At 44.7% G+C, this 21,404-nt stretch overlaps 1 protein-coding gene across 1 annotated transcript in view; it reads right to left on the bottom strand.

Annotated features, from left to right (window-relative positions):
• LOC105211083 (titin) overlaps positions 1-21,404 on the bottom strand; it is a 115,772-nt gene that overhangs the window by 28,567 nt on the left and 65,801 nt on the right. Inside the window, exons 21-22 of the mRNA XM_054228878.1 lie at positions 494-20,014; positions 67-303 (exon numbers count right to left, since the gene is read on the bottom strand). Of these exons, the coding sequence (XP_054084853.1) occupies positions 67-303; positions 494-20,014 (19,758 nt within the window). The remainder of the gene's footprint in view (positions 1-66; positions 304-493; positions 20,015-21,404) is intronic.

Raw genomic sequence — 21,404 nt, 5'->3', positions numbered from 1 at the left:
TCTTTCTGTGTATAAATTGTTTGTAAAAATGTATAGGTATGTAATATAGTATGTATAATAATTCACCTGTGTATCCGTCGACTTCTACAATTTCGACATTCTTTAAGGTAGTCTGTTCATCTTCTCTAACTGGTTCAGTATCGCTAAGAACTTCTTCGATGACGATGCCTTCCTCCTCAGTTATTTTCTTACTTTCTGTTTCAATAACTGTTTCGCCATCTTCGTTTTGTACCGATTTGAATGTAGTAACGAAAACTGGTTTTTCCGTTGTTGTTGTTAAGTGTTCAGGTGTGGGTTTTTCCTCTAATAAAGGTTTGTATATTGATGAAATGTTAATATTTTTATATCTATATATATTTGTTGTTCTTTTTGCTTATTAGTCAAGTAAATTGCAATTAAAATTGTTAGTTTTAAAGAATATCGAGCTCATAGTTATAGATATATATCAAGTGATAGTGTAGTGCTGTAGTGTTGTATTGTGTAATCTTCTTACCCTTGGGTTTGTGTAGTGTTTTGGTCTTTTTATGTGTCGGTTTCTTTTCATCCTCTAATTGGCTAATATCGATTATATCTGCAATGCTATCATCGCTAACAACGCGTATAAGCGAATAGGGTTCTTTTCCTTCTTCCTCGATTGTTTGGATTTGATAAAATTCAGGTTCCGGTGATGCTTCTTTCTTAAATGTTCGCGTTTTTGTTATTTTCTGTTTAGGTTTTCTATTTTTATCTATAATCTCTGAGACAATAATCTCCTCTGGCAATTCCTGCATTGGTATAGGCACAACATTTTCATCTGTTGGCTGCTCTACCGGGAAGGGTTCATCGTATTCTTGTACAGTAACCTTGGTTACGGGCGTTTTCTCGAACTCTTCTATGGTTTCAACTTTGGTAATTTCCATTTTTGGTCCGTCAATTTTTTTAATAATTTTCGTTTTAATCACAGTTTTTGTTGGAGTGCCGTCTTCTTTCTCTGATATGACAATCGATTTTTGCTCCGGCATTTCTACGATAGTTACTTCGTCAGTGGGTTTCTGTACACGAATTCTCTTCTTTAATCGTGCTTGTGTTATAGTTTCGATAAACGGTTTTTCTTCTACGGTAACAATGGTTTCGGGTTGCTTATTATCCTCTTCGACGGTTTCGATCTTCGTGACTTCTTGTTTGTCACCCTTCACCTTCTTGATTACGCGTGTGCGAATCTTCTTCTTCTTTGGTGTACCATCTTCTGAGATAGTTTCTATTACACGCATCTCTTCGGGCTCTTCACTAACTTCCTGCGGTGCTTCTTCAGCTGGAGTTTCCTCAACAGTGACTGTGGTTTCTGGTTGTTTATCATCTTCTTCGACGGTTTCAATCTTCGTGACTTCTTGTTTGTCACCCTTCACCTTCTTGATTACGCGTGTGCGAATCTTCTTCTTCTTTGGTGTACCGTCTTCGGAGATGGTTTCCACCACACGCACCTCTTCGGGTAATTCTTCAACTGTTTCGAAAGGTGTTTCCTCAACAGTAATTGTGGTTTTCGGCTGCTTATCATCTTCTTCGATAACTTCAACCTTGGTAACCTCCTCTTTGTCACCCGTCAACTTCTTGATTACGCGTGTGCGAATCTTCTTCTTCTTTGGTGTGCCGTCTTCGGAGATGGTTTCAACCACACGTACCTCTTCGGGTAATTCTATAATTTCCTTGGGTCCTTTTTCAGCTGGGGTTTCTTCAACAGTGACTGTGGTTTCTGGTTGTTTGTCATCTTCTTCAACAGTTTCGATCTTCGTTACTTCCTGTTTGTCACCTTTCACCTTCTTGATTACGCGTGTGCGAATCTTCTTCTTCTTTGGTGTACCGTCTTCGGAGATGGTTTCAACCACACGCACCTCTTCGGGTAATTCTTTAATTTCCTCGGGTGCTCCTTCAACTGGCGTTTCCTCAACAGTGACTGTGGTTTCTGGTTGTTTATCATCTTCTTCAACAGTTTCGATCTTCGTTACTTCTTGTTTGTCACCCTTCACCTTCTTGATTACGCGTGTGCGAATCTTCTTCTTCTTTGGTGTACCGTCTTCGGAGATGGTTTCAACCACACGCACCTCTTCGGGTAATTCTTTAATTTCCTCGGGTGCTTCTTCAATTGGGGTTTCCTCAACAGTGACTGTGGTTTCTGGTTGTTTATCATCTTCTTCGACGGTTTCGATCTTCGTGACGTCTTGTTTGTCACCCTTCACCTTCTTGATTACTCGTGCGCGTATCTTCTTTTTCTTTGGTTTACCGTCTTCGGAGATAGTTTCCACCACACGCACCTCTTCGGGCAATTCTTTAATTTCCTCGGGTGCTTCTTCAACTGGAATTTCCTCAACAGTGACTGTAGTTTCTGGTTGCTTATCATCTTCTTCAACTGTTTCGATCTTCGTGACTTCTTGTTTGTCACCCTTCACCTTCTTGATTACGCGTGTGCGTATCGTCTTCTTCTTTGGTTTACCGTCTTCGGAGATGGTTTCCACCACACGCACCTCTTCGGGTAATTCACTTATTTCTTCAGGTGCTTCTTCAATTGGGGTTTCCTCAACAGTGACTGTGGTTTCTGGTTGCTTATCATCTTCTTCAACGGTTTCGATCTTCGTGACTTCTTGTTTGTCACCCTTCACCTTCTTGATTACACGTGTGCGTATCTTCTTCTTCTTTGGTTTACCGTCTTCGGAGATGGTTTCCACCACACGCACCTCTTCGGGTAATTCACTTATTTCTTCAGGTGCTTCTTCAATTGGGGTTTCCTCAACAGTGACTGTGGTTACGGGTTGCTTATCATCTTCTTCAACGGTTTCGATCTTCGTGACTTCTTGTTTGTCACCCTTCACCTTCTTGATTACGCGTGTGCGTATCTTCTTTTTCTTTGGTTTACCGTCTTCGGAGATGGTTTCCACTACACGCACCTCTTCAGGTAATTCACTTATTTCTTCAGGTGCTTCTTCAATTGGGGTTTCCTCAACAGTGACTGTGGTTACGGGTTGCTTATCATCTTCTTCAACGGTTTCGATCTTCGTGACTTCTTGTTTGTCACCCTTTACCTTCTTAATTACGCGTGTGCGTATCTTCTTTTTCTCTGGTTTACCGTCTTCGGAGATGGTTACCACCACACGCACCTCTTCGGGTAATTCACTTATTTCTGCAGGTGCTTCTTCAATTGGGGTTTCCTCAACAGTGACTGTGGTTTCTGGTTGCTTATCATCTTCTTCTACGGTTTCGATCTTCGTGACTTCTTGTTTGTCACCCTTCACCTTCTTGATTACGCGTGTGCGTATCTTCTTTTTCTTTGGTTTACCGTCTTCGGAGATGGTTTCCACCACACGCACCTCTTCAGGTAATTCACTTATTTCTTCAGGTGCTTCTTCAATTGGGGTTTCCTCAACAGTGACTGTGGTTACGGGTTGCTTATCATCTTCTTCAACGGTTTCGATCTTCGTGACTTCTTGTTTGTCACCCTTTACCTTCTTAATTACGCGTGTGCGTATCTTCTTCTTCTTTGGTTTACCGTCTTCGGAGATGGTTTCCACCACACGCACCTCTTCGGGTAATTCACTTATTTCTTCAGGTGCTTCTTCAATTGGGGTTTCCTCAACAGTGACTGTGGTTTCTGGTTGCTTATCATCTTCTTCTACGGTTTCGATCTTCGTGACTTCTTGTTTGTCACCCTTCACCTTCTTGATTACGCGTGTGCGTATCTTCTTTTTCTTTGGTTTACCGTCTTCGGAGATGGTTTCAACCACACGCACCTCTTCGGGTAATTCACTTATTTCTTCAAGTGATTCTTCAATTGGGGTTTCCTCAACAGTGACTGTGGTTTCGGGTTGTTTATCATCTTCTTTGACGGTTTCGATCTTCGTGACTTCTTGTTTGCCACCCTTCACCTTCTTTATTACACGTGTGCGAATCTTCTTCTTCTTTGGTTTACCGTCTTCGGAGATGGTCTCAACCACACGCACCTCTTCGGGCATTTCGCTAACTTCCTCAGGTGCTTCCTCAATAGGAATTTCTTCAACAGTGACTATGGTTTCTGGTTGTTTGTCATCTTCTTCAACGGTTTCGATCTTCGTGACTTCTTGTTTGTCACCCTTCACCTTCTTGATTACGCGTGTGCGTATCTTCTTTTTCTTTGGTTTACCGTCTTCGGAGATGGTTTCCACCACACGCACCTCTTCGGGTAATTCACTTATTTCTTGAAGTGATTCTTCAATTGGGGTTTCCTCAACAGTGACTGTGGTTTCGGGTTGTTTATCATCTTCTTCGACGGTTTCGATCTTCGTGACTTCTTGTTTGCCACCCTTCACCTTCTTTATTACACGTGTGCGAATCTTCTTCTTCTTTGGTTTACCGTCTTCGGAGATGGTTTCCACCACACGCACCTCTTCGGGTAATTCGCTTATTTCTTCAGGTGCTTCTTCAATTGGGGTTTCCTCAACAGTGACTGTGGTTTCTGGTTGCTTATCATCTTCTTCAACGGTTTCGATCTTCGTGACTTCTTGTTTGTCACCCTTCACCTTCTTGATTACGCGTGTGCGTATCTTCTTTTTCTTTGGTTTACCGTCTTCGGAGATGGTTTCCACCACACGCACCTCTTCGGGTAATTCACTTATTTCTTCTGGTGCTTCTTCAACAGGGGTCTCTTCAACTGTGACTGTGGTTTCTGGTTGTTTGTCATCTTCTTCGACGGTTTCGATCTTCGTGACTTCTTGTTTGCTACCCTTCACCTTCTTTATTACACGTGTGCGAATCTTCTTCTTCTTTGGTTTACCGTCTTCGGAGATGGTCTCAACCACACGCACCTCTTCGGGCATTTCTCTAACTTCCTCAGGTGCTTCCTCAACAGGGGTCTCTTCAACTGTGACTGTGGTTTCTGGTTGTTTGTCATCTTCTTCGACGGTTTCGATCTTCGTGACTTCTTGTATGTCACCCTTCACCTTTTTGATTACACGTGTGCGAATCTTCTTCTTCTTTGGTTTACCGTCTTCGGAGATTGTCTCAACCACACGCACCTCTTCGGGCATTTCTCTAACTTCCTCAGGTGCTTCCTCAACAGGGGTCTCTTCAACTGTGACTGTGGTTTCTGGTTGTTTGCCATCTTCTTCGACGGTTTCGATCTTCGTGACTTCTTGTTTGCCACCCTTCACCTTCTTTATTACACGTGTGCGAATCTTCTTCTTCTTTGGTTTACCGTCTTCGGAGATGGTCTCAACCACACGCACCTCTTCGGGCATTTCTCTAACTTCCTCAGGTGCTTCCTCAACAGGGATCTCTTCAACTGTGACTGTGATTTCTGGTTGTTTGTCATCTTCTTCGACGGTTTCGATTTTCGTGACTTCTTGTTTGTCACCCTTCACCTTTTTGATTACACGTGTTCGAATCTTCTTCTTCTTTGGTTTACCGTCTTCGGAGATGGTTTCAACCACACGCACCTCTTCGGGCATTTCTCTAACTTCCTCAGGTGCTTCCTCAACAGGGGTCTCTTCAACTGTGACTGTGGTTTCTGGTTGTTTGTCATCTTCTTCGACGGTTTCGATCTTCGTGACTTCTTGTTTGTCACCCTTCACCTTTTTGATTACACGTGTGCGAATCTTCTTCTTCTTTGGTTTACCGTCTTCGGAGATTGTCTCAACCACACGCATCTCTTCGGGCATTTCTCTAACTTCCTCAGGTGCTTCCTCAATAGGAATTTCTTCAACAGTGACTACGGTTTCTGGTTGTTTGTCATCTTCTTCGACGGTTTCGATCTTCGTGACTTCTTGTTTGCCACCCTTCACCTTTTTGATTACACGTGTGCGAATCTTCTTCTTCTTTGGTTTACCGTCTTCGGAGATGGTCTCAACCACACGCACCTCTTCGGGCATTTCTCTAACTTCCTCAGGTGCTTCCTCAACAGGGGTCTCTTCAACTGTGACTGTGGTTTCTGGTTGTTTGTCATCTTCTTCGACGGTTTCGATCTTCGTGACTTCTTGTTTGTCACCCTTCACCTTTTTGATTACACGTGTGCGAATCTTCTTCTTCTTTGGTTTACCGTCTTCGGAGATTGTCTCAACCACACGTACCTCTTCGGGCATTTCTCTAACTTCCTCAGGTGCTTCCTCAACGGGAGTTTCTTCAACAGTGACTGTGGTTTCTGGTTGCTTGTCATCTTCTTCAACGGTTTCGATCTTCGTGACTTCTTGTTTGTCACCCTTCACCTTTTTGATTACACGTGTGTGAATCTTCTTCTTCTTTGGTTTACCGTCTTCGGAGATGGTCTCAACCACACGTACCTCTTCGGGCATTTCTCTAAATTCCTCAGGTGCTTCCTCAACAGGGGTCTCTTCAACTGTGACTGTGATTTCTGGTTGTTTGTCATCTTCTTCGACGGTTTCGATCTTCGTGACTTCTTGTTTGCCACCCTTCACCTTCTTTATTACACGTGTGCGAATCTTCTTCTTCTTTGGTTTACCGTCTTCGGAGATTGTCTCAACCACACGCACCTCTTCGGGCATTTCGCTAACTTCCTCAGGTGCTTCCTCAATAGGAATTTCTTCAACAGTGACTATGGTTTCTGGTTGTTTGTCATCTTCTTCGACGGTTTCGATCTTCGTGACTTCTTGTTTGCCACCCTTCACCTTTTTGATTACACGTGTGCGAATCTTCTTCTTCTTTGGTTTACCGTCTTCGGAGATGGTCTCAACCACACGCACCTCTTCGGGCATTTCTCTAACTTCCTCAGGTGCTTCCTCAACAGGGGTCTCTTCAACTGTGACTGTGGTTTCTGGTTGTTTGTCATCTTCTTCGACGGTTTCGATCTTCGTGACTTCTTGTTTGTCACCCTTCACCTTTTTGATTACACGTGTGCGAATCTTCTTCTTCTTTGGTTTACCGTCTTCGGAGATTGTCTCAACCACACGCACCTCTTCGGGCATTTCTCTAACTTCCTCAGGTGCTTCCTCAACGGGAGTTTCTTCAACAGTGACTGTGGTTTCTGGTTGCTTGTCATCTTCTTCAACGGTTTCGATCTTCGTGACTTCTTGTTTGTCACCCTTCACCTTTTTGATTACACGTGTGCGAATCTTCTTCTTCTTTGGTTTACCGTCTTCGGAGATGGTCTCAACCACACGCACCTCTTCGGGCATTTCTCTAACTTCCTCAGGTGCTTCCTCAACAGGGGTCTCTTCAACAGTGACTGTGATTTCTGGTTGTTTGTCATCTTCTTCGACGGTTTCGATCTTCGTGACTTCTTGTTTGCCACCCTTCACCTTCTTTATTACACGTGTGCGAATCTTCTTCTTCTTTGGTTTACCGTCTTCGGAGATGGTCTGAACCACACGCACCTCTTCGGGCATTTCTCTAATTTCCTCAGGTGCTTCCTCAACAGGGGTCTCTTCAACTGTGACTGTGGTTTCTGGTTGTTTGCCGTCTTCTTCGACGGTTTCGATCTTTGTGACTTCTTGTTTGTCACCCTTCACCTTTTTGATTACACGTGTGCGAATCTTCTTCTTCTTTGGTTTACCGTCTTCGGAGATGGTCTCAACCACACGCACCTCTTCGGGCATTTCTCTAAATTCCTCAGGTGCTTCCTCAACAGGGGTCTCTTCAACAGTGACTGTGATTTCTGGTTGTTTGTCATCTTCTTCGACGGTTTCGATCTTCGTGACTTCTTGTTTGCCACCCTTCACCTTCTTTATTACACGTGTGCGAATCTTCTTCTTCTTTGGTTTACCGTCTTCGGAGATTGTCTCAACCACACGCACCTCTTCGGGCATTTCGCTAACTTCCTCAGGTGCTTCCTCAATAGGAATTTCTTCAACAGTGACTATGGTTTCTGGTTGTTTGTCATCTTCTTCGACGGTTTCGATCTTCGTGACTTCTTGTTTCCCACCCTTCACCTTTTTGATTACACGTGTGCGAATCTTCTTCTTCTTTGGTTTACCGTCTTCGGAGATGGTCTCAACCACACGCACCTCTTCGGGCATTTCTCTAACTTCCTCAGGTGCTTCCTCAACAGGGGTCTCTTCAACTGTGACTGTGGTTTCTGGTTGTTTGTCATCTTCTTCGACGGTTTCGATCTTCGTGACTTCTTGTTTGTCACCCTTCACCTTTTTGATTACAGGTGTGCGAGTCTTCTTCTTCTTTGGTTTACCGTCTTCGGAGATTGTCTCAACCACACGCACCTCTTCGGGCATTTCTCTAACTTCCTCAGGTGCTTCCTCAACGGGAGTTTCTTCAACAGTGACTGTGGTTTCTGGTTGCTTGTCATCTTCTTCAACGGTTTCGATCTTCGTGACTTCTTGTTTGTCACCCTTCACCTTTTTGATTACACGTGTGCGAATCTTCTTCTTCTTTGGTTTACCGTCTTCGGAGATGGTCTCAACCACACGCACCTCTTCGGGCATTTCTCTAACTTCCTCAGGTGCTTCCTCAACAGGGGTCTCTTCAACTGTGACTGTGATTTCTGGTTGTTTGTCATCTTCTTCGACGGTTTCGATCTTCGTGACTTCTTGTTTGCCACCCTTCACCTTCTTTATTACACGTGTGCGAATCTTCTTCTTCTTTGGTTTACCGTCTTCGGAGATGGTCTCAACCACACGCACCTCTTCGGGCATTTCTCTAACTTCCTCAGGTGCTTCCTCAACAGGGGTCTCTTCAACTGTGACTGTGGTTTCTGGTTGTTTGCCGTCTTCTTCGACGGTTTCGATCTTTGTGACTTCTTGCTTGTCACCCTTCACCTTTTTGATTACACGTATGCGAATCTTCTTCTTCTTTGGTTTACCGTCTTCGGAGATGGTCTCAACCACACGCACCTCTTCGGGCATTTCGCTAACTTCCTCAGGTGCTTCCCCAATAGGAGTTTCTTCAACAGTGACTGTGGTTTCTGGTTGTTTGTCATCTTCTTCGACGGTTTCGATCTTCGTGACTTCTTGTTTGCCACCCTTCACCTTCTTTATTACACGTGTGCGAATCTTCTTCTTCTTTGGTTTACCGTCTTCGGAGATGGTCTCAACCACACGCACCTCTTCGGGCATTTCTCTAACTTCCTCAGGTGCTTCTTCAACAGGGGTCTCTTCAACTGTGACTGTGGTTTCTGGTTGTTTGCCGTCTTCTTCGACGGTTTCGATCTTTGTGACTTCTTGCTTGTCACCCTTCACCTTTTTGATTACACGTGTGCGAATCTTCTTCTTCTTTGGTTTACCGTCTTCGGAGATGGTCTCAACCGCACGCACCTCTTCGGGCATTTCGCTAACTTCCTCAGGTGCTTCCTCAATAGGAGTTTCTTCAACAGTGACTGTGGTTTCTGGTTGTTTGTCATCTTCTTCGACAGTTTCGATCTTCATGACTTCTTGTTTTCCACCCTTCACCTTTTTGATTACACGTGTGCGAATCTTCTTCTTCTTTGGTTTACCGTCTTCGGAGATGGTCTCAACCACACGCACCTCTTCGGGCATTTCTCTAACTTCCTCAGGTGCTTCCTCAATAGGAGTTTCTTCAACAGTGACTGTGGTTTCTGGTTGTTTGTCATCTTCTTCGACGGTTTCGATCTTCGTGACTTCTTGTTTGCCACCCTTCACCTTTTTGATTACACGTGTGCGAATCTTCTTTTTCTTTGGTTTACCGTCTTCGGAGATGGTCTCAACCACACGAACCTCTTCGGGCATTTCGCTAACTTCCTCAGGTGCTTCCTCAATAGGCGTTTCTTCAACAGTGACTGTGGTTTCTGGTTGTTTGTCATCTTCTTCGACGGTTTCGATCTTCGTGACTTCTTGTTTGCCACCCTTCACCTTCTTTATTACACGTGTGCGAATCTTCTTCTTCTTTGGTTTACCGTCTTCGGAGATGGTCTCAACCACACGCACCTCTTCGGGCATTTCTCTAACTTCCTCAGGTGCTTCCTCAACAGGGGTCTCTTCAACTGTGACTGTGGTTTCTGGTTGTTTGCCGTCTTCTTCGACGGTTTCGATCTTTGTGACTTCTTGCTTGTCACCCTTCACCTTTTTGATTACACGTGTGCGAATCTTCTTCTTCTTTGGTTTACCGTCTTCGGAGATGGTCTCAACCACACGCACCTCTTCGGGCATTTCGCTAACTTCCTCAGGTGCTTCCTCAATAGGAGTTTCTTCAACAGTGACTGTGGTTTCTGGTTGTTTGTCATCTTCTTCGACGGTTTCGATCTTCGTGACTTCTTGTTTGCCACCCTTCACCTTCTTTATTACACGTGTGCGAATCTTCTTCTTCTTTGGTTTACCGTCTTCGGAGATGGTCTCAACCACACGCACCTCTTCGGGCATTTCTCTAACTTCCTCAGGTGCTTCTTCAACAGGGGTCTCTTCAACTGTGACTGTGGTTTCTGGTTGTTTGCCGTCTTCTTCGACGGTTTCGATCTTTGTGACTTCTTGCTTGTCACCCTTCACCTTTTTGATTACACGTGTGCGAATCTTCTTCTTCTTTGGTTTACCGTCTTCGGAGATGGTCTCAACCGCACGCACCTCTTCGGGCATTTCGCTAACTTCCTCAGGTGCTTCTTCAATAGGAGTTTCTTCAACAGTGACTGTGGTTTCTGGTTGTTTGTCATCTTCTTCGACAGTTTCGATCTTCATGACTTCTTGTTTTCCACCCTTCACCTTTTTGATTACACGTGTGCGAATCTTCTTCTTCTTTGGTTTACCGTCTTCGGAGATGGTCTCAACCACACGCACCTCTTCGGGCATTTCTCTAACTTCCTCAGGTGCTTCCTCAATAGGAGTTTCTTCAACAGTGACTGTGGTTTCTGGTTGTTTGTCATCTTCTTCGACGGTTTCGATCTTCGTGACTTCTTGTTTGCCACCCTTCACCTTTTTGATTACACGTGTGCGAATCTTCTTTTTCTTTGGTTTACCGTCTTCGGAGATGGTCTCAACCACACGCACCTCTTCGGGCATTTCGCTAACTTCCTCAGGTGCTTCCTCAATAGGAGTTTCTTCAACAGTGACTGTGGTTTCTGGTTGTTTGTCATCTTCTTCGACGGTTTCGATCTTCGTGACTTCTTGTTTGCCACCCTTCACCTTTTTGATTACACGTGTGCGAATCTTCTTCTTCTTTGGTTTACCGTCTTCGCAGATTGTCTCAACCACACGCACCTCTTCGGGCATTTCTCTAACTTCCTCAGGTGCTTCCTCAACGGGAGTTTCTTCAACAGTGACTGTGGTTTCTGGTTGCTTGTCATCTTCTTCAACGGTTTCGATCTTCGTGACTTCTTGTTTGTCACCCTTCACCTTTTTGATTACACGTGTGCGAATCTTCTTCTTCTTTGGTTTACCGTCTTCGGAGATGGTCTCAACCACACGCACTTCTTCGGGCATTTCGCTAACTTCCTCAGGTGCTTCCTCATTAGGAGTTTCTTCAACTGTGACTGTGGTTTCTGGTTGTTTGTCATCTTCTTCGACGGTTTCGATTTTCGTGACTTCTTGTTTGCCACCCTTCACCTTCTTTATTACACGTGTTCGAATCTTCTTCTTCTTTGGTTTACCGTCTTCGGAGATGGTCTCAACCACACGCACCTCTTCGGGCATTTCTCTAACTTCCTCAGGTGCTTCCTCAACAGGGGTCTCTTCAACTGTGACTGTGGTTTCTGGTTGTTTGTCATCTTCTTCGACGGTTTCGATTTTCGTGACTTCTTGTTTGCCACCCTTCACCTTCTTTATTACACGTGTGCGAATCTTCTTCTTCTTTGGTTTACCGTCTTCGGAGATTGTCTCAACCACACGCACCTCTTCGGGCATTTCTCTAACTTCCTCAGGTGCTTCCTCAACAGGGGTCTCTTCAACTGTGACTGTGGTTTCTGGTTGTTTGTCTTCTTCTTCGACGGTTTCGATCTTCGTGACTTCTTGTTTGCCACCCTTCACCTTCTTTATTACACGTGTGCGAATCTTCTTCTTCTTTGGTTTACCGTCTTCGGAGATGGTCTCAACCACACGCACCTCTTCGGGCATTTCTCTAACTTCCTCAGATGCTTCCTCAACAGGGGTCTCTTCAACTGTGACTGTGGTTTCTGGTTGTTTGTCATCTTCTTCGACGGTTTCGATCTTTGTGACTTCTTGTGTGCCACCCTTCACCTTTTTGATTACACGTGTGCGAATCTTCTTCTTCTTTAGTTTACCGTCTTCGGAGATGGTCTCAACCACACGCACCTCTTCGGGCATTTCTTTAACTTCCTCAGGTGCTTCCTCAACGGGAGTTTCTTCAACAGTGACTGTGGTTTCTGGTTGCTTGTCATCTTCTTCGACGGTTTCGATTTTCGTGACTTCTTGTTTGCCACCCTTCACCTTCTTTATTACACGTGTGCGAATCTTCTTCTTCTTTGGTTTACCGTCTTCGGAGATGGTCTCAACCACACGCACCTCTTCGGGCATTTCTCTAACTTCCTCAGGTGCTTCCTCAACAGGGGTCTCTTCAACTGTGACTGTGGTTTCTGGTTGTTTGTCTTCTTCTTCGACGGTTTCGATCTTTGTGACTTCTTGTTTGCCACCCTTCACCTTTTTGATTACACGTGTGCGAATCTTCTTCTTCTTTGGTTTACCGTCTTCGGAGATGGTCTCAACCACACGCACCTCTTCGGGCATTTCTCTAACTTCCTCAGATGCTTCCTCAACAGGGGCCTCTTCAACTGTGACTGTGGTTTTTGGTTGTTTGTCATCTTCTTCGACGGTTTCGATCTTTGTGACTTCTTGTTTGCCACCCTTCACCTTCTTTATTACACGTGTGCGAATCTTCTTCTTCTTTGGTTTACCGTCTTCGGAGATGGTCTCAACCACACGCACCTCTTCGGGCATTTCTTTAACTTCCTCAGGTGCTTCCTCAACAGGGGTCTCTTCAACTGTGACTGTGGTTTGTGGTTGTTTGTCATCTTCTTCGACGGTTTCGATCTTTGTGACTTCTTGTTTGCCACCCTTCACCTTTTTGATTACACGTGTGCGAATCTTCTTCTTCTTTGGTTTACCGTCTTCGGAGATGGTCTCAACCACACGCACCTCTTCGGGCATTTCTCTAACTTCCTCAGGTGCTTCCTCAACAGGGGTCTCTTCAACTGTGACTGTGGTTTCTGGTTGTTTGTCTTCTTCTTCGACGGTTTCGATCTTCGTGACTTCTTGTTTGCCACCCTTCACCTTCTTTATTACACGTGTGCGAATCTTCTTCTTCTTTGGTTTACCGTCTTCGGAGATGGTCTCAACCACACGCACCTCTTCGGGCATTTCTCTAACTTCCTCAGATGCTTCCTCAACAGGGGCCTCTTCAACTGTGACTGTGGTTTGTGGTTGTTTGTCATCTTCTTCGACGGTTTCGATCTTTGTGACTTCTTGTTTGCCACCCTTCACCTTTTTGATTACACGTGTGCGTATCTTCTTCTTCTTTGGTTTACCGTCTTCGGAGATGGTCTCAACCACACGCACCTCTTCGGGCATTTCGCTAACTTCCTCAGGTGCTTCCTCAATAAGAGTTTCTTCAACAGTGACTGTGGTTTCTGGTTGTTTGTCATCTTCTTCGACGGTTTCGATCTTTGTGACTTCTTGTTTGCCACCCTTCACCTTTTTGATTACACGTGTGCGAATCTTCTTCTTCTTTGGTTTACCGTCTTCGGAGATGGTCTCAACCACACGCACCTCTTCGGGCATTTCTTTAACTTCCTCAGGTGCTTCCTCAACGGGAGTTTCTTCAACAGTGACTGTGGTTTCTGGTTGCTTGTCATCTTCTTCAACGGTTTCGATCTTCGTAACTTCTTGTTTGTCACCCTTCACCTTTTTGATTACACGTGTGCGAATCTTCTTCTTCTTTGGTTTACCGTCTTCGGAGATGGTCTCAACCACGCGCACCTCTTCGGGCATTTCGCTAACTTCCTCAGGTGCTTCCTCAATAGGAGTTTCTTCAACAGTGACTGTGGTTTCTGGTTGTTTGTCATCTTCTTCAACGGTTTCGATCTTCGTGACTTCTTGTTTGCCACCCTTCACCTTCTTTATTACACGTGTGCGAATCTTCTTCTTCTTTGGTTTACCGTCTTCGGAGATGGTCTCAACCACACGCACCTCTTCGGGCATTTCTCTAACTTCCTCAGGTGCTTCCTCAACAGGGGTCTCTTCAACTGTGACTGTGGTTTGTGGTTGTTTGTCATCTTCTTCGACGGTTTCGATCTTTGTGACTTCTTGTTTGCCACCCTTCACCTTCTTTATTACACGTGTGCGAATCTTCTTCTTCTTTGGTTTACCGTCTTCGGAGATGGTCTCAACCACACGCACCTCTTCGGGCATTTCTTTAACTTCCTCAGGTGCTTCCTCAACGGGAGTTTCTTCAACAGTGACTGTTGTTTCTGGTTGCTTGTCATCTTCTTCAACGGTTTCGATCTTCGTGACTTCTTGTTTGCCACCCTTCACCTTTTTGATTACACGTGTGCGAATCTTCTTCTTCTTTGGTTTACCGTCTTCGGAGATGGTCTCAACCACACGCACCTCTTCGGGCATTTCGCTAACTTCCTCAGGTGCTTCCTCAATAGGCGTTTCTTCAACAGTGACTGTGGTTTCTGGTTGTTTGTCATCTTCTTCGACGGTTTCGATCTTCGTGACTTCTTGTTTGCCACCCTTCACCTTCTTTATTACACGTGTGCGAATCTTCTTCTTCTTTGGTTTACCGTCTTCGGAGATGGTCTCAACCACACGCACCTCTTCGGGCATTTCTCTAACTTCCTCAGGTGCTTCCTCAACAGGGGTCTCTTCAACTGTGACTGTGGTTTCTGGTTGTTTGTCATCTTCTTCGACGGTTTCGATCTTCGTGACTTCTTGTTTGCCACCCTTCATCTTCTTTATTACACGTGTGCGAATCTTCTTCTTCTTTGGTTTACCGTCTTCGGAGATGGTCTCAACCACACGCACCTCTTCGGACATTTCTCTAACTTCCTCAGGTGCTTCCTCAACAGGGGTCTCTTCAACTGTGACTGTGGTTTCTGGTTGTTTGTCATCTTCTTCGACGGTTTCGATCTTTGTGACTTCTTGTTTGCCACCCCTCACCTTTTTGATTACACGTGTGCGAATCTTCTTCTTCTTTGGTTTACCGTCTTCGGAGATGGTCTCAACCACACGCACCTCTTCGGGCATTTCTTTAACTTCCTTAGGTGCTTCCTCAACGGGAGTTTCTTCAACAGTGACTGTGGTTTCTGGTTGTTTGTCATCTTCTTCGACGGTTTCGATCTTCGTGACTTCTTGTTTGTCACCCTTCACCTTCTTGATTACACGTGTGCGAATCTTCTTCTTCTTTGGTTTACCGTCTTCGGAGATGGTTTCAACGACACGCACCTCTTCGGGCATTTCTCTAACTTCCTCAGGTGCTTCCTCAACGGGAGTTTCTTCAACAGTGACTGTGGTTTCTGGTTGTTTGTCATCTTCTTCGACGGTTTCGATCTTCGTGACTTCTTGTTTGTCACCCTTCACCTTCTTGATTACACGTGTGCGAATCTTCTTCTTCTTTGGTTTACCGTCTTCGGAGATGGTTTCAACGACACGCACCTCTTCGGGCATTTCTCTAACTTCCTCAGGTGCTTCCTCAACGGGAGTTTCTTCAACAGTGACTGTGGTTTCTGGTTGTTTGTCATCTTCTTCGACGGTTTCGATCTTCGTGACTTCTTGTTTGTCACCCTTCACCTTTTTGATTACACGTGTGCGAATCTTCTTTTTCTTTGGTTTACCGTCTTCGGAGATGGTCTCAACCACACGCACCTCTTCGGGCATTTCTCTAACTTCCTCAGGTGCTTCCTCAACGGGAGTTTCTTCAACAGTAACTGTGATTTCTGGTTGTTTGTCATCTTCTTCGACGGTTTCGATCTTTGTGACTTCTTGTTTGCCACCCTTCACCTTCTTTATTACACGTGTGCGAATCTTCTTCTTCTTTGGTTTACCGTCTTCGGAGATGGTCTCAACAACATGCACCTCTTCGGGCATTTCTCTAACTTCCTCAGGTGCTTCCTCAACGGGAGTTTCTTCAACAGTGACTGTGGTTTCTGGTTGCTTGTCATCTTCTTCAACGGTTTCGATCTTCGTGACTTCTTGTTTGCCACCCTTCACCTTCTTTATTACACGTGTGCGAATCTTCTTCTTCTTTGGTTTACCGTCTTCGGAGATGGTCTCAACCACACGCACCTCTTCGGGCATTTCTCTAACTTCCTCAGGTGCTTCCTCAACAGGGGTCTCTTCAACTGTGACTGTGATTTCTGGTTGTTTGTCATCTTCTTCGACGGTTTCGATTTTCGTGACTTCTTGTTTGTCACCCTTCACCTTTTTGATTACACGTGTTCGAATCTTCTTCTTCTTTGGTTTACCGTCTTCGGAGATGGTTTCAACCACACGCACCTCTTCGGGCATTTCTCTAACTTCCTCAGGTGCTTCCTCAACAGGGGTCTCTTCAACTGTGACTGTGATTTCTGGTTGTTTGTCATCTTCTTCGACGGTTTCGATTTTCGTGACTTCTTGTTTGTCACCCTTCACCTTTTTGATTACACGTGTGCGAATCTTCTTCTTCTTTGGTTTACCGTCTTCGGAGATGGTCTCAACCACACGCACCTCTTCGGGCATTTCTCTAACTTCCTCAGGTGCTTCCAGAACGGGAGTTTCTTCAACAGTGACTGTGGTTTCTGGTTGTTTGTCATCTTCTTCGACGGTTTCGATCTTCGTGACTTCTTGTTTGTCACCCTTCACCTTCTTGATTACGCGTGTGCGAATCTTCTTTTTCTTTGGTTTACCGTCTTCGGAGATGGTTTCAACGACACGCACCTCTTCGGGCATTTCTCTAACTTCCTCAGGTGCTTCCTCAACGGGAGTTTCTTCAACAGTGACTGTGGTTTCTGGTTGTTTGTCATCTTCTTCGACGGTTTCGATCTTCGTGACTTCTTGTTTGTCACCCTTCACCTTTTTGATTACACGTGTGCGAATCTTCTTTTTCTTTGGTTTACCGTCTTCGGAGATGGTCTCAACCACACGCACCTCTTCGGGCATTTCTCTAACTTCCTCAGGTGCTTCCTCAACGGGAGTTTCTTCAACAGTAACTGTGATTTCTGGTTGTTTGTCATCTTCTTCGACGGTTTCGATCTTTGTGACTTCTTGTTTGCCACCCTTCACCTTCTTTATTACACGTGTGCGAATCTTCTTCTTCTTTGGTTTACCGTCTTCGGAGATGGTCTCAACAACATGCACCTCTTCGGGCATTTCTCTAACTTCCTCAGGTGCTTCCTCAACAGGGGTCTCTTCAACTGTGACTGTGATTTCTGGTTGTTTGTCATCTTCTTCGACGGTTTCGATTTTCGTGACTTCTTGTTTGTCACCCTTCACCTTTTTGATTACACGTGTGCGAATCTTCTTCTTCTTTGGTTTACCGTCTTCGGAGATGGTTTCAACCACACGCACCTCTTCGGGCATTTCTCTAACTTCCTCAGGTGCTTCCTCAACAGGGGTCTCTTCAACTGTGACTGTGATTTCTGGTTGTTTGTCATCTTCTTCGACGGTTTCGATTTTCGTGACTTCTTGTTTGTCACCCTTCACCTTTTTGATTACACGTGTGCGAATCTTCTTCTTCTTTGGTTTACCGTCTTCGGAGATGGTCTCAACCACACGCACCTCTTCGGGCATTTCTCTAACTTCCTCAGGTGCTTCCAGAACGGGAGTTTCTTCAACAGTGACTGTGGTTTCTGGTTGTTTGTCATCTTCTTCGACGGTTTCGATCTTCGTGACTTCTTGTTTGTCACCCTTCACCTTCTTGATTACGCGTGTGCGAATCTTCTTTTTCTTTGGTTTACCGTCTTCGGAGATGGTTTCAACGACACGCACCTCTTCGGGCATTTCTCTAACTTCCTCAGGTGCTTCCTCAACGGGAGTTTCTTCAACAGTGACTGTGGTTTCTGGTTGTTTGTCATCTTCTTCGACGGTTTCGATTTTCGTGACTTCTTGTTTGTCACCCTTCACCTTCTTGATTACGCGTGTGCGAATCTTCTTTTTCTTTGGTTTACCGTCTTCGGAGATGGTTTCAAACACACGCACTTCTTCGGGCATTTCTCTAACTTCCTCAGGTGCTTCCTCAACGGGAGTTTCTTCAGCAGTGACTGTGGTTTCTGGTTGTTTGTCATCTTCTTCGACGGTTTCGATCTTCGTGACTTCTTGTTTGTCACCCTTCACCTTCTTGATTACGCGTGTGCGAATCTTCTTTTTCTTTGGTTTACCGTCTTCGGAGATGGTTTCAACGACACGCACCTCTTCGGGCATTTCTCTAACTTCCTCAGGTGCTTCCTCAACGGGAGTTTCTTCAACAGTGACTGTGGTTTCTGGTTGTTTGTCATCTTCTTCGACGGTTTCGATCTTCGTGACTTCTTGTTTGTCACCCTTCACCTTCTTGATTACGCGTGTGCGAATCTTCTTCTTCTTTGGTTTACCGTCTTCGGAGATGGTCTCAACCACACGCACCTCTTCGGGCATTTCTCTAACTTCCTCAGGTGCTTCCTCAACGGGAGTTTCTTCAACAGTGACTGTGGTTTCTGGTTGTTTGTCATCTTCTTCGACGGTTTCGATCTTCGTGACTTCTTGTTTGTCACCCTTCACCTTCTTGATTACGCGTGTGCGAATCTTCTTTTTCTTTGGTTTACCGTCTTCGGAGATGGTCTCAAACACACGCACTTCTTCGGGCATTTCTCTAACTTCCTCAGGTGCTTCCTCAATAGGAGTTTCTTCAATAGTGACTGTGGTTTCTGGTTGTTTGTCATCTTCTTCTACGGTTTCGATCTTCGTGACTTCTTGTTTGTCACCCTTCACCTTCTTGATTACGCGTGTGCGAATCTTCTTTTTCTTTGGTTTACCGTCTTCGGAGATGGTTTCAAACACACGCACTTCTTCGGGCATTTCTCTAACTTCCTCAGGTGCTTCCTCAACGGGAGTTTCTTCAACAGTGACTGTGGTTTCTGGTTGCTTGTCATCTTCTTCAACGGTTTCGATCTTCGTGACTTCTTGTTTGTCACCCTTCACCTTTTTGATTACACGTGTGCGAATCTTCTTCTTCTTTGGTTTACCGTCTTCGGAGATGGTTTCAACCACACGCACCTCTTCTGGCATTTCTCTAACTTCCTCAGGTGCTTCCTCAACGGGAGTTTCTTCAACAGTGACTGTGGTTTCTGGTTGCTTGTCATCTTCTTCGACGGTTTCGATCTTCGTGACTTCTTGTTTGTCACCCTTCACCTTCTTTATTACGCGTGTGCGAATCTTCTTCTTCTTTGGTTTACCGTCTTCGGAGATGGTCTCAACCACACGCACCTCTTCGTGCATTTCTCTAACTTCCTCAGGTGCTTCCTCAACAGGTGTCTCTTCAACTGTGACTGTGGTTTCTGGTTGTTTGTCATCTTCTTCGACGGTTTCGATCTTCGTGACTTCTTGTTTGTCACCCTTCACCTTCTTGATTACACGTGTGCGAATCTTCTTCTTCTTTGGTTTACCGTCTTCGGAGATGGTCTCAACCACACGCACCTCTTCGGGCATTTCTCTAACTTCCTCAGGTGCTTCCTCAACGGGAGTTTCTTCAACAGTGACAGTGGTGTCTGGTTGTTTGTCATCTTCTTCGACGGTTTCGATCTTCGTGACTTCTTGTTTGTCACCCTTCACCTTCTTGATTACGCGTGTGCGAATCTTCTTTTTCTTTGGTTTACCGTCTTCGGAGATGGTCTCAACCACACGCACCTCTTCGGGCATTTCTCTAACTTCCTCAGGTGCTTCCTCAACGGGAGTTTCTTCAACAGTAACTGTGATTTCTGGTTGTTTGTCATCTTCTTCGACGGTTTCGATCTTTGTGACTTCTTGTTTGTCACCCTTCACCTTCTTGATTACACGTGTGCGAATCTTCTTTTTCTTTGGTTTACCGTCTTCAGAGATGGTTTCAACCACACGTACCTCTTCGGGTAATTCTTTAATTTCCTCGGGAGCTTTCTCAACAGGAGTTTCTTCAACAGTGACTGTGGTTTCTGCTTGCTTGTCGTCTTCATGGACCGTTTCGATCTTCGTGACTTCCTGTTTGCCACCTTTGATCCGTTTAATGACACGTGTGCGTATCGTTTTCTTTTTCGGTTTGCCTTCATCGGAGATTGTCTCAATTATGCGTACTTCTTCTGGCATTTCAGTGATTTTATCATCTTCGGGAATAAGTGTTTTTTGTTGTGTTTTGTGTTCTGTAGTGTGAGATGTTTTCGGTGTGTCTGTGTGAGAGAATGTTCTTGGTTAATATGGTAATGTTGTTGGTTGTTATTGCTGTTGTTACAATTCTACATTTGTGTGTAATATGTGTTTTGTTTAGATTTGGGGGCTCGATGGGGTCGGAATAAGTAATACGCCATATAGGAATTTCCCTAACATAGAATATTTTGTACTTACCGAACTCGGTTTTTACACTTAGTGTTTCTATTTTTTCTAATTTGTCTTTCATGGTTTCATGTATGTACTTAGGCTTTTCTTGTGCTACACTACTTGTATGTTGTATGTCATCGACAGTATGATAGGCTGGTACTACCTCAACAGTTATTGCTTCTACAGACTCACTAACACCGCTCGCTGTGATCGGTGCTTTCAAGACTCTTGACACATTATCTGATGTCGTTAACTCTGAGACACACTCATTTAACATTTCTTTATGTTCTATGGGTAATATATAATTTGGTTGTGAACTTGTTGTTTGTAGTTGTTGTGATTTTTGTTGTAATGTATTTAATTGTGTTTCTTTTTCATATTCAACAACAATTGATTGATCGAATGTGATGTGTGGCTGATAAGTGCTGATTGCCTGATCTGTTTTAGTTGTTACATCTTCGTATATATTCGAGTGTTCGACTATAAATTGTGTTGTTTGTAGCGCTGTTTTTGCTGTAGTTGGTGTAATGGTGCTTTGTGGTGTCATTGTGGTTGTTGTTGTTGTTGTAAGAACTGTGGTATGTGGAATCGTATGCTCGTATGTTTGCGCATCGCTACCAGCAATCGCATACTGTGGCATAACTGTCAATTCGGCCGCAGCCTTTGTTGGTGTTGTGTGTTCTATGTCCAATGTGCTGAGATTATCCTGTATAACGGTTTGTTCATGCAAATACGTACTATATTGTGGTGTTATGCTAACGTCTGCATGCTCATCGCTATGTGCAACATCCTGCAGCTTATCGGCGCTCTCATTAGTAAGCGATATTTCGGTGATGGTGGTTGTCTGTGCGAGTGTGTCTGTCACACGTAGCTGCGCCTTGCGCTCATCAAACGCCGGTTCACTTGGGATTTGATCAGCACTTTCATAAGCTATTTGTGCGCTTACGCTTAGATTATCAAGCGCTGTGGTGGTGGTTGTTGCGGTTTCATGCTGCGGCGTGCTTGGCGGGATGCGTTCGAGTGCCG

The sequence above is a fragment of the Zeugodacus cucurbitae genome, chromosome 4 (genome assembly GCF_028554725.1).
Source record: "Zeugodacus cucurbitae isolate PBARC_wt_2022May chromosome 4, idZeuCucr1.2, whole genome shotgun sequence".
Classification (NCBI taxonomy): Eukaryota; Metazoa; Arthropoda; class Insecta; order Diptera; family Tephritidae; genus Zeugodacus; species Zeugodacus cucurbitae.
The sequence above is the reverse complement of the archived record's forward strand: the minus strand, read 5'-3'. Positions and strand labels throughout refer to the sequence as shown.